We start from the raw sequence: 13,805 nt of genomic DNA, 5'->3' as shown, positions 1-13,805 counted from the left end.
GCTAAGTCCTTACCTTCCCAGCAACCTCATGGTTTCCAGCGTCACCTCTGTTCTGTCTCCCACTGCTCCCGAACAGGAAAAAAGCTGTGTCAAGCTATGCTTTTTTTAATCTTTAGTGTAGGAAAATATTCATAACATTTTTATGATTTTGAGAGCTCAATATTGTACAAAGAAAATTACACTCTATCAAATTGGTGTTACCATACCCTGACTTGGATTGAGATTTTTTTTAATCAACAAGCTATATTTGGGACAATCACTGGGAAGCTGAGTACAAGAGGTGATTCTGATAGCTTTGGTGGAATACTGTGAGAACGAGAGCTGGAAATTGGAGCTGAATAATGGGGCAGATGCAATCCTCCTTTGATGCTCTTTAACACGTCTTCTCCCACAGATAGATAATTGGGAGATTTAAGAGCCACTAAGATGGGCAAATAAGTGTCACACTCTAAGGCAGCATTTGGGACAACTGGGATATTGTCTTATTCAACTGCTTGACTTACAAGTAGACTTCTGTACAAACTGGACCCAAGTAGTATATTCCCTTCTGGTAGTGTATTCATCCATGCTGTCCAGATCTCCTAACCTGATCTAGTCCCATTTGCCAGCACTTGGCCCATATCCTTCTAAACTCTTCCTATTTATATACCCATCTAAATGCCTTTTAAATGCTGTAATTGTACCAGCCTCCACCACTTTCTCTGGCAGCTCATTCCATACACGCACCACTCTGTGTGGAAAAAGTTGTCATTTAGGTCCCTTTTATATCTTTCCCTTCTCACCCTAAGCCTATGCCCTCTAGTTCTGGACTGCCCCACCCAGGGAAAAGACCTTGTCTATTTCTCCTATCCATGCCCCTCATGATTTTATAAACCTCTATAAGGTCACCGCTCAGCCTCTGACGCTCCAGAGAAAACAGCCCCAGCCTATTTAGCCTCTCACTATAGCTCAAATCATCCAATCATGGCACCATCCTTGTAAATCTTTTCTGAACCCTTTCAAGTTTCACAACATCCTTCCGATACGAGACCTGAATTGTATGCAATATTCCAAAAGTGGCCTGACCATTGTCCTGTATAGCAGTAACATAATCTCCCAACTCCTATGCTCAATGCTCTGACCAATAAAGGAAAGCATACCAAACACTGCCTTCACTATCCTATCTACCTGCAACACTACTTTCAAGGAGCTATGAACCTGCACTCCAAGATCTGTTTGTTCAGCAACACTCTCCAGGACCTTACTATTAATTTTATAAATACTGCTCTGATTTCCTTTTCCAAAGTGCAGCACCTCGCGTTTATCTAAATTAAACTCCATCTGCTGCTCCTCTGCCCATTGGCCCATCTGTTCAAAATCCCATTGTACTCTGAGGAAACATCCTTCACTGTTCACTACACCTCCAATTTTGGGGTCATTTGCAAACATATTAATTATACCTCATATGTTCACATCCAAATCATTTATAGAAATGACAAAAAGCAGTGGAACCAGCACTGATCCTTGTGGTGCACCACAGTTCACAGGCCTCCAGTCTGAAAAGCAACCCTCTGTCTTCTCCCTTTGAACCAGTTCTGTATCCAAATGGTTAATTCTGCCTGTATTCCATGAGATCTAACCTTGCTAACCAGTCTTCCATGGGGAACCTTGTTGAATGTGTCTCTGAAGTTATAGAGATCACATCTGCCACTCTGCTGTCATTAAACCTCTTTGTTACTTCTTCAGAAAACTCAATCAGGTTCATGAGTCCTGATTTCCCATGCACATAGCCAGGCTGACTATCCCAAATCATTCCTTGCCTTTCCAAACACATGTAAATCTTGTCCCTCAGGATTCCCTCCAACAACTTGCCCACCACTGATGTCAGGCTCACCGGTCTATAGTTCCCTGGCTTTTTCCTTACTTTCCTTTCTGAAATAGTGGCACTATGTTAGCCAACCTCCAGTCTTCCTGTGCCTCACCTGTAACTACTGGTGATCCAAATATCTCAGCAAGGGGCCCAGCAATCACTTCCCTTGTTTCCCACAGAGTTCATGGGTACACCTAATCGGGTCCTGGAGATTTATCCATTTTTGTGTTTCAAGACATCCAGCACCACAGTCTCTGTGACTGAACGCTAAAAGGAAGCAGAGGAGTAATAACTTTTCATTGTTCTTGTGAGGAAAAATAGAATTTTGCCAAGAGAAATAGGTAGTAATCTTGACAGAAAGACCTCCATGGTTTGATTTTTCTGAACACCACCAATGCCACACACTCCTGAAGAAAGACACTGGGTAATTGGGCAGGTTAGCTCATGCTTAAGACCTTTGTTAGAGAACCAAGAATTTGGTTCATTAAACAGTGGGATGCATCTTTGAATAAAAATGGCTCATACAGATTTCACCAAAAATTAAGCTTGAAAAGCTATTGGTTGACAGGATAGATTACAAGGCTATATATACTTAAATTAGCTCCTGCTCAGGAGTGTGAGGGCACCTGTGTTGATTGACATAAATTATAAGTTTTCTACTGCAAATATGTGAATGTTTGTTTTATTTCTGTGGTGATGTTTGTTAATATTGAATTTCCTGATAGATACCTGAACAGGATGAGACCTATATGGAAGACAGCTTTTGTGTTCGTGAGGAAGATGAAGCAGATAATCAAACTGAGTTAAGTGATGATGACATTGTGAATTTTGATCTCTTGAATGATACTCCTGTTGAAAAAAACAAACAGTATGCAACTCGGAACAGAACAAGAGAAAAAAATGCTGAAATAAAAAGTGGTAAACGTGGTTTGACCAAAAAGAAGAAAGGCAGCCGGATAATTTTGTTAAATGATTCCAGTGAAGATGAACAAGATGTGAATGTAAACCATGAATTGCCAAGAAAGAATTTAGCACACAACAACAAAAGTAAACAGACTGCAGAAGAGCAAACTACGTCATTTTCTCCAAACCTGACCTCAGTAGGTGACTGTTTCAGTGAATGTTCACCAAAAATGGCTGTACAACAACCAGCATGTGTTGATGGGGATAGAAGTAATGCCTTGCGTTTCAGTCTCCAGGCTTCAGTGTCTGAAGCATTAGACTTTCAAATACAGCACAAACATTTGAGAAGATATAGTTCAGCTGTTGCCTCAGAAATTGCGCTGAACTCAATGCAAGGCAAAGGACAAGATAAATGCCAAGTGAGCAAACTTCATTCCATTAACTTTGTAAGTATCAATTGTAGTTTAGTGTCTGATATACTGGCAATAATTCTGTGTCAGTGAATAAGATAAATTTCAGTATTACATCTGGTTTAAAACCTGTTATAATGATGTAGGACTAATTATTATGAAACAATGTACAAAAGTATACAAAAGGAAAAAGCGAAGTTTCTCAAAAAAAATCTGTCTGCATTTTTTTTCAGAAACTATTGCAATGTGTTTTGAGCTTTGATACTTCAGGTGGTAAAGATTCCATTGATTTTAAACCCTTATACTTGCATATTCATGTTTTGTAATCTTAAAAGTTTTGTTATCCTCCATCTCATTCTTTAATTGTGTGGGTGGTTTTATTTGTGACAAGCAACCAAGAATCATTTAAAAACTTCTTAAAAAAATTCTTTAGGTTGGAACAACATGGAGTCAGACAGCCAAACCATATCAGCCTTTCTATCTCTGTATTCGTAACACATTCAATTAAAACTCCAAATGAACTCAAAATTAATCTAGGTTCCTTAGCAGACTTTTGAGTAATTAATCCTAGACTCAATGAATAATCAATCTCAGACACTGGTTTGTATCTTAAAGAAAAGACTTGGCAATTTATTAACTGTATTAACTTTAGCAAAGTAACATTAATCACAAAAAAACTAATTGGTCTCTGCCTTAAACCAAAAATGTTTTTTAAGCCTATTTACACAAAGGACAGACAACCAAATAAACATAGTTGAGGGATAAATAAAACAAAACTGGCGAGGTGATTTAAATTGTTTATATGATGCATTGTTTCGCAAATCATAGAGAAAATGGCACCTTGGTTGATTTTCTGAAGGTGTTGATTAGAGTCATCTTTGTACTTCACTCAGATAAAAGCAGTAATACTGAAACATTTGTTTTCTATTTGCTGAGTTTTCAAGGGATGCTCATGGAGGTTAGGCAAGGAGATTTCAAATCATCTCCTTGTTGCATCAAGAGCCTGATTTTTTTCTTCTCAGAAAGCACAGCCAAAAGTCCAATTCCAACTCTGACCACTCCCTGACTGACTGACCACCTCCTCCATGTGGTCCCAGTTACCATTCAACATCTGCTATCTGCTTAAGCATAAAGCCTTTTCCAGACTTACTGAAATCAATTCCCAGACACTGACCTCATTAATAGCCACTTCTGCTATCTGTTTAAAACAATGTTCTTCCCTTGTGATGAAACATCTGCAGAACCTTTTGGTCAGAAACCAGCCTGCCATTAACTTCCAGGCCTAGCCTCATGAGTAAACAAAAGCGTGTTTGGTTTGCTTTTCTTTTTAACTTATTTTGTGTTAAAATTCATCTTTAGCTCACAGTTTGCAGTTCCAAACCAAAAATTGATGAAAGAATAAAATGAAAATAGTGGAAAATCAATGAGGGCTCTAACAGGATGGATGATCTAAGATTAATAAAGACCTATCTTAGAACCTATCTCAGTGAAGACTGGAATCATATGAGGCTGTAATACTACACCTCCCCTAAACCAAATTATCCACAGCCAGAGAGATAATTTAAACAGAAGATTTAAAAATCTTCGACATATGATTTTTCAATGCAAAACCAAAGTTACTCTAAATTGGATCATTTAGTTTCATAATGGTGATAACACTTGTTTGTGCACTCACTCAAAAGCTGTTGACACCCTTTCTGCAGCATGTGAAAAATTTCATGAAACTTCCAGAAAACCTTGCCAATCTGCATCCACAGCATAACACCTCTCCCATTCACTGAAAATCAGCAGAGAGATCCTGGAAAACGTAAACCGTTTTCCAACTCTTGAGCCATTGTATCAGCTATGCCTGCAGCCAGTTGAGGGATAAAAGTATGCGAGGATTGGGATTTGAAACCTGTCAGTCAAGATTTAGTTTACTGGGTAGAGTGATTTCCAACTTCCTATACCCTTCAGAGATTTGAACTACTTTAGGAGCATTTCCCCTGACAGGGAGTGAAAACTCAGGAGGCACGCTGGGTACAGGGCAAGTAAAAGTTTAAACATGCAGAAACTGGTTAAAGCAGGGAGAAGGCCAAAGGATCCTCCCCTGAGGCTAGCCTCGGAAGGGAGGTTTGTGACACACTCTAACGTGTGCAGTAAGTGCAGCACTTTTATACATTTCTGTACTGTAATGATCACATACAATGTAGTTCTAGTCCTTCCCTCCTAATCCATACACCCAATCCTTAAAACACCTAATCAGTGATTGACGTCGCTATAGCCTGCCTCAGGTTCTCATGGTGTTTAACAGGCAGTATAATCTCTAGGGTAAAAACAATGACTGCAGTTGTTGGAAACCCGATTCTGAATTAGTGGTGCTGGAAGAGCACAGCAGTTCAGGCAGCATCCAAGGTGCAGCGAAATCGACGTTTCGGGCAAAAGCCCTTCATCAAGAATAAAGGCAGTGAGCCTGAAACGTGGAGAGATCAGCTAGAGGAGGGTGGAGGTGGGGAGAAAGTAGCATAGAGTACAATGGGTGAGTGGGGGAGGGGATGAAGGTGATAGGTCAGGGAGGAGAGGGTGGAGTGGATAGGTGGAAAAGGAGATAGGCAGGTCGGACAAGTCATGGGGACAGTGCTGAGCTGGAAGTTTGGAATTAGGGTGAGGTGGGGGAAGGGGAAATGAGGAAACTGTTGAAGTCCACATTGATGCCCTGGGGTTGAAGTGTTCCGAGACGCAAGATGAGGCGTTCTTCCTCCAGGCGTCTGGTGGTGAGGGAGCGGCGGTGAAGTAGGCCCAGGACCTCCATGTCCTCGGCAGAGTGGGAGGGGGAGTTGAAATGTTGGGCCACGGGGCGGTGTGGTTGATTGGTGCGGGTGTCCCAGAGATGTTCCCTAATGCGCTGTACTAGGAGGCGCCCAGTCTCCCCAATGTAGAGGAGACTGCATCGGGAGCAATGGATACAATAAATGATATTAGTGGATGTGCAGATAAAAGTTTGGATGTGGAGGGCTCCTTTTGGGCCTTGGATGGAGGTGAGGGAGGAGGTGTGGGCACAGGTTTTACAGTTCCTGCGGTGGCAGGGGAAAGTGCCAGGATGGCAGGGTGGGTTATAGGGGGGCGTGGACCTGACCGGGTAGTCACGGAGGGAATGGTCTTTGCGGAAGGCGAAAAGGGGTGGGGAGGGAAATATATCCCCGGTGGTGGGGTCTTTTTGGAGGTGGCGGAAATGTCGGCGGATGATTTGGTTTATGCGGAGGTTGGTAGGGTGGAAGGTGAGCACCAGGGCCGTTCTGTCCTTGTTACAGTTGGGGGGGGTGGGGTCTGAGGGCGGAGGTGTGGGATGTGGACGAGGTGCGTTGGAGGCATCTTTCACCACGTGGGAAGGGAAATTGTGGTCTCTAAAGAAGGAGGCCATCTGGTGTGTTCTGTGGTGGAACTGGTCCTCCTGGGCGCAGATACGGCAGAGGTGGAGGAATTGGGAATACGGGATGGCATTTTTGCAAGAGGTAGGGTGGGAAGAGGTGTAATCCAGGTAGCTGTGGGAGTCGGTGGGTTTGTAAAAAATGTCAGTGTCAAGTCGGTCGTGATTAATGGAGATGGAGAGGTCCAGGAAGGGGAGGGAGGTGTCAGAGATGGTCCAGGTAAATTTAAGGTCAGGGTGAAGTTGATGAATTGCTCAACCTCCTCGTGGGAGCATGAGGTGGCGCCAATGCAGTCATCAATGTAGTGGAGGAAGAGGTGGGGAGTGGTGCCAGTGAAATTACGGAAGATCAACTGTTCTACGTAGCCAACAGAGACAGGCATAGCTGGGGCCCATACGTGTGCCCATGGCTATGTGTTTGGTCTGGAGGAAGTGGGTGGAATCAAAGGAGAAATTGTTAAGGGTGAGGACCAGTTCGGCCAAACAAACAGAACAGTTGATCTTCCGTAATTTCACTGCCATCTTGTATTCCCAATTCCTCCGCCTCTGCCGTATCTGCTCCCAGGAGGACCAGTTCCACCACAGAACACACCAGACGGCCTCCTCCTTTAGAGACCGCAATTTCCCTTCTCACGTGGTTAAAGGTGCCCTCCAACGCATCTCATCCACATCCCGCACCTCCGCCCTCAGACCCCACCCTACCAACCTTCGCATAAACCAAATCATCTGCCGACATTTCCGCCACCTCCAAAAAGACCCCACCACCAGGGATATATTTCCCTCCCCACCCCTTTCCCCCTTCCACAAAGACCGTTCCCTCCTTGACTACCTGGTCAGGTCCACACCCCCCTACAACCCACCCTCCCATCCTGGCACTTTCCCCTGCCACCGCAGGAACTGTAAGACCTGTGCCAACACCTCCTCCCTCACCTCCATCCAAGGCCCTAAAGGAGCCTTCCACATCCATCAAAGTTTTACCTGCACATCCACTAATATCATTTGTTGTATCCATTGCTCCCGATGCGGTCTCCTCTACATTGGGGAGACTCGGCGCCTCCTATAGAGCGCTTTAGGGAACATCTCTGGGACACTTGCACCAATCAAACACACCGTGGCCCAACATTTCAACTCCCCCTCCCACTCTGCCGTGGACACGGAGGTCCTGGGCCTCCTTCGCCGCCGCTCCCTTACCACCAGATACCTGGAGGAAAAACGCCTCATCTTCTGCCTCAGAACACTTCAACTCCAGGGCGTCAATGTGGACTTCAACAGTTTCCTCATTTCCCCTTCCCCCACCTCACCCCAGTTCCAAACTTCCAGCTCAGCACTGTCCCCATGACTTGTCCGACCTGCCTATCTCCTTTTCCACCTATCCACTCCCCCCTCTCCTCCCTGATCTATCACCTTCATCCCCTCCCCCACTCACCCATTGTGCTCTATGCTACTTTCTCCCCATCCCCATCCTCCTCTAGCTTATCTCTCCATGCTTCAGGCTCACTGCCTTTATTCCTGATGAAGGGCTTTTGCCCGAAACATCAATTTCGCTGCACCTGGGATGCTGCCTGAACTGCTGTGCTCTTCCAGCACCACTAATCCAGAATCCACTATAATCTCTAGGATTTAGGATTTTTCTTTGCATCCTATTCATTTACATTCCAAAGGTAATTGTTACACTCCTTCGGGCCTCTCAGGCTGGCTTTACCTGTGGAGACTGTTTGAATTCTCTTATTTATTGTATCTCCTATTGTTCTTATCGAATTCAGTTTTTCATTTTATATTTCCTAAGGTCCTAGTGTGAAAATACAAAAGTTAGTTGTAACTAGTTGCTGTAAGAATTGTAATGTTGATTTCTGTTGCAAAGTTAGTTATAAAGTGTTAAAGGAGAAAGTGAGGACTGCAGAAGCTGGAGATTAGAGCTGAAAATGTGTTGCTGGAAAAGCGCAGCAGGTCAGGCAGCATTCAAGGAGCAGGAGAATCGACATTTCAGGTATGAGCCCTTCTTCAGGAATATTCATTCCTGCCTGACTACCTGCGCTTTTCCAGCAACATATTTTCAGCTATAAAGTGTTAAAGTCATACAACTATTTCTACGTCAGCGTTTTGTGGTTAATGGGCTGCGAGCAATCTATTTTGTTCAGAGTGTAAAAGAAGTCATTTTCCTATTGAGAGTTAACTTCACATCTAGGTCTAAATGCCTTTTCTTTAATATATTTTAAGCATTGGTTTTCTGTGTGTATTTTGGGTTGAAACCTACCCCTATTATTATAAAAAATCTTCAATTAGAACCGATTGTTTTGAGTAACTTTAAAGGAACAGGATAACTTGAGCTATCATTCTGATGGTTCTTTGAGAGTTGATGAGCTATATCTTGCACCTGGTGTTTATCCCTTTAGTGACATAATCACCCTTTGATTAATGAAGGTCAGAGTTGGTCGCAAATATGCCCGTATGCTCTTAGTCAGAAACTGTCCAGAATAGTGAATTTATGGGCTTGGAGTGAGTTTGTTTAAAGATCTTATTTAGTTAAAGGCTGGAACAGACCGTTAGTCTTGCTTATTTTCCCTCAGCCATCTTTTGTTCTAATTCTAGGGCAGATTGCCTCTTTGTGCCTCATTTTGTGAGAGCAAATATGGGTCATTTTGTTATAAGCAGGCACCAGAAAGCACTGGAGAGACACACAGTCAATGGTACCTTCACAAGATCCTCCAAATTCATTGGCAAGAAAAGTAGTCCAACATCAAGGGTGCTAGAATTAAAAATCCATTCTGTTAGGTGGGACATTTTTCTAACCTTGACATGAATCCTCTAAAGTAGCTGTTCTGCCCTGAACTTTGCTTTACCAGGAAATGCCCATGTACACATGGGAAATACTTTAGAGTTGTTTCAAAGCATTCCTGAAAAGATGAAACCATCCTTGTGGCTGTCCTGGCTTGTGACTGATTGAAGGTTAATTCACAAATGCCACAGAACTCATCAAAAGACTTCGCATCCAGAAGCAATGTTGACGTTTTGGAGGGAGCACAGAAACCTCCAAACAAAATTGTGTTCCTAACACTTCCAGCATCACCTGCCTCTCCATATAACAGAATCTGTAGATCACTCATTGGACTTAAAGGCCTCTTCAGAACCCAGCAAACCAGAGTAGAAGCAAGTCATTCTTGATTCTGAGTGACCACCTAAGGAATAAATTGAAGTATTACCGTGTGACATAGTATTTAATAATTTGGATAGCCATTTGTGTTGTCCCATTGTGTTCAGATTGTTTCTCAGCAGAAGCAAATATTTTAACAGAAGTTTTTTGGTTCAGTTTAAAAACAAATTGCAGGATAAATACTTTGCATCTTTTGCAGTAAAAGTTCTAGTTTAGCTTGTGAACCATTTTAATCACTTTATGTTTAAATATGTGAAACGGATTGTGATATTTAGTAAATGCCATGACCTTGGTTTTTGTTCTAAATTATGTCATTAGGATTTGATTTGATTTATTACAAGTATCTACTGTACTCAATATTTAGTGCTTTGTCCTGCCATTCTAGATCAAGTTTGATCATCTATCTCTACTATTTTCCTGTGTTTTTCATGCATCCCTTGATGTCATCTATGTTTTAGAAATCTATCAATTTCTGTCTTGAATGTAGTATGGCATTTACAATCTTAGGGGATATAGGATTGTAAAGATTTGCCACTCTCCAAGCGAAGACATTCCTTCTGTTTCAGTCCTAAATGGCTTGTACTTATTCTGAGATTATATCCCCAGTACTAGACATCCCAGCTAGAAGAAATACCCTTTCTGTTATAAAGAGAACAAAGAAAATTTACAGCCCAGGAACAGGCCCTTCGGCCCTCCAAGCCTGAGCCAATCCAAATGTACTTTCTAAACCTGTCAGTCAGTTTCTAAGCATCCATATCCCTCTGCTCCCCACCTACTCATACATCTGTCCAGACGCATCTTAAATGAATCTACCGTGCCTGCCTCTACCACCTTTGCTGGCAATGCTTTCCAGACACCCACCACCGATAGCATTAATGCTGAGTGTGTGGTACTGGAAAAGCACAGCAGGTCAGGCAGCATCCGAGGAGCAGGAGAATCGATGTTTCAGGCATAAGCCCTTCAGGAATGTCATCTTTCTCCTAACATTAATGCTGTAAATAGACTCATTTCTGATTACAGATGGAATCTGCCATGTTTTCAAGACCAAATGAAAATCTATGTAAAGACATCCTGGTCAGCAATCAACAGTCCGTATCTCGTGGAACAGTTCCACTAAAGGTTCTTGTGGACAGTCGTGAAATCTCCTCTGGGCCAAACCTGGTTTCCTGTTTACGCATTAAACATGGCATCAAGGTTGAGATTTGTAATCTCAGTGGATGTGATTATATAGTGAGCAACCGGATGTCTGTAGAAAGGAAATCCTTTTCAGAGTTTGCTAACAGTACAAATCGAAGTAAGCTTGTAGACCGTATTCAGCATCTTCAGGCCATGTTTGAACGTGTGTGTATCATTGTGGAGAAAGATGGAATGAAGCCAGGTGGGTAGCTCGTATGAATTTTTTAAAATGATTCTCAGATGCCTCTTAACTAAATTGTTTTGCTTCCTTTTTCGTGAGTATTTTATTATCCTCGTTCAAAGATTGTAAATTACCATTGCCGTATCACAACATTCTCTACTTGGATGAATGTATTTAAGACATGAATACAACTTTATTGCCTTAACACTTTTTTCCAATATAAACACACTGCAAAATGCCAACTGTGACTTTGAGAAAGTAGCTAATCTTGGCACTCATTTCAGAAATCTGCTGTTCAGAAGTATAATGGAGATTGGTTGTTAAAGTGTCCTTCAGTAGAGAGAATGTATGAATAGATTGTTAAATGCTGTAGATATTTTTCTGATCTATCTGTTCAGAGATGTTATTATACAACTCTGGAGCAGGTGGGACTTAAATCCACATATTCTGGCTCAGAGGTAGGGACACTACAATTATGTCACGTGCTCCCTTTTGTTAAAAGCTGTAGCGAGTAAAATCAAATTGTTTTACCTGCTGAGATTTCTACATCATTCCCTCGGCTTTTGGCAGTGTATGGTGCAAAAGTGACTAGTCAGTTTGATTTGTGATGCTATTTTTATCCTTGCATCCCACACTATGATGTAGAGTCTTGTTTGGCATAACCATATACCAACTCAAGAAAATGAGCGTGCACACAATCAATTAATGTTTTTAATTCACAGATGTAACCTTTTCACTGTTGTCTTTTACTAATGCTAAAGATGAAAGTTGTGTTCTTTCTAAAGTGCTTAAATGATATCTTATTACATGGTATGTAACTATACGCCAAATATTTTTGGTTTGGCTATGATGCACAGTATGTTATTTTACCATAAAAGGTTAGTTAATATTGTGCACCTTTAGGAGTTGCACTCAAAGATGAATAAATAGATAAACATTCTTTGTCAATCTTAAAAATTATTTTGAAGAATTATTTTATTTGTCATTGAAGCAAAAGTGAATTGTGCTAAATTCTCTATATTTCAATAAACTACAGGAGATATAGCTAGGATATTCCCGAGAACCAGATACTATGATGGATTGCTAACATCTTTGACTGTTGCTGGAATCCGAATCTTGTTCAGCTCTAGTCAGGAGGAAACGGCAGGTCTGATTGCTGAACTTGCCCATGTTGAAGAAAGGAAGAATGCAGCTATTACTGTCCCACTGGAGGTTCATGGTTACTGGCAGCAAGTTTTACAGTTCTACCTCAGCATTCCTGACATCAGTTATGTAACAGCTTTAAATCTCTGTCATTGGTTCAACTCTGTGAAAGAAGTAGCCAACAGGTAATTTTACCTCTTGATTTTGACAGGTTATGTTGTGCTTCATTATTTTGCCATGTGCAGCTTGGCATGGAAACTAAACAGGAGAATGAATAATTGAGAAATGGCAGAAATATTAACTAATTACCTGCACTTTGTATCAGCATTTATCAGAGATACAGTGCAAGTAAACATGTGTTGGGTAATAAAAACAGAAATGAGATATCTGCAATTTTTAAATAGAGGTGAACTATGAAATGATCAAAATTGTAGGATAACTTCCCTTTTCAGCTTACATCCTTGCATTAAAAAAGAATCTTGGATATAGTTAACAAAGACAACACGTACATTTCATCAACAAATTATTAAAACTATTATGCTAGAGGACTTGTGTGTAGGTAACATAAGACCTGTATCTGAGAAGAAAGACAGAACCTGTCTGCTGAATTATAGTCCAGTCAGGTTATATTGGTGATAGGAAAGATAATAGAATTTCCAGTAAGAGAGAAAATAGAAAACTATCCAGAAAACACAAAACGGCCAGCATTGATTTCAAGAGGCTGTCTTTACTGAAGAATTGTTTTGAAGAGGAAAATGAGAGAATAGAGTGATACAGTAGATATAATTTATCTAGATTTTGAAAACACCTAAAATAACAGATTGCATAATAACAAACAAAACCAGAGACTATGGAATTAAAAGACCAGGAGAAGAATGAATTTAAAAAGTGTTTGATTCCAAAATTATGGTTGATAGCATATTTGATGAGTATAATCAAATATTGAGGAGAACTTCAACACAAGATACTCTAATTTGTAGAAATAATTGGTACATTGGTAGTAATAGATGTGAATTCATACAATAAAGGAGTTGCATATTTAGTTCATTTGAGTCGATGGCTACTTTGCAATGCAGAGCAACATCCAAGCGCAGATAGCACTCCATACCGGCTGAGCTTACCATGAGGGTCTGGAGATATGGAGACCCTCAGGTTAAACAACCACCGGTCATTTCTCTCTAATGATCGAATATCCCTAATATCTGGAAAGAGTATGGTGACTAACCAGGGCTCTTGTGGTGCAGTGTGATGGGTTTAGGTGTGTCTATTTTAATGCAAGTAGTAACAAGAATAAGGATGATGAATTTAAAACATTGATCAATTCTTGAAACTATGATGTTATGACCATTATGGATACATGGGTATCACAGGGGCAGAAATGGTTGTTGGGTGGTTCCAGGGTTTAGATGTTTCAAAAGGAATAGGAGGGGAGGTAATAGAGGTGGCGGAAGTGAGATGGTTTGTCTACAGAGTCAGTATGGGTGGAAGTCAGAAACAGGAAAAGGACAGTCACTTTATTGGGAGTTTTCTACAGACACCCCAATAGCAACAGAGACCAGGAAGAGCAGATTGGGAGGCAGATTTTG

General features: G+C 41.4%; 1 protein-coding gene across 3 annotated transcripts in view; it reads left to right on the top strand.

Annotated features, from left to right (window-relative positions):
* fancm (FA complementation group M) overlaps nt 1-13,805 on the top strand; it is a 185,051-nt gene that overhangs the window by 161,367 nt on the left and 9,879 nt on the right. The window contains exons 20-22 of one of the 3 annotated variants that reach the window (XM_060829295.1): nt 2,575-3,171; nt 10,740-11,097; nt 12,113-12,404. In XM_060829295.1, coding sequence (XP_060685278.1) covers nt 2,575-3,171; nt 10,740-11,097; nt 12,113-12,404 — 1,247 coding nt within the window. Of the gene's footprint in view, nt 1-2,574; nt 3,199-10,739; nt 11,098-12,112; nt 12,405-13,805 lie in introns of those variants that run through there. The other 2 variants (XM_060829294.1, XM_060829296.1) reach the window with 2 other exon arrangements.

The sequence above is a fragment of the Hemiscyllium ocellatum genome, chromosome 8, assembly GCF_020745735.1.
Source record: "Hemiscyllium ocellatum isolate sHemOce1 chromosome 8, sHemOce1.pat.X.cur, whole genome shotgun sequence".
Classification (NCBI taxonomy): domain Eukaryota; kingdom Metazoa; phylum Chordata; class Chondrichthyes; order Orectolobiformes; family Hemiscylliidae; genus Hemiscyllium; species Hemiscyllium ocellatum.
This window is presented reverse-complemented; position numbering and strand designations above follow the sequence as displayed.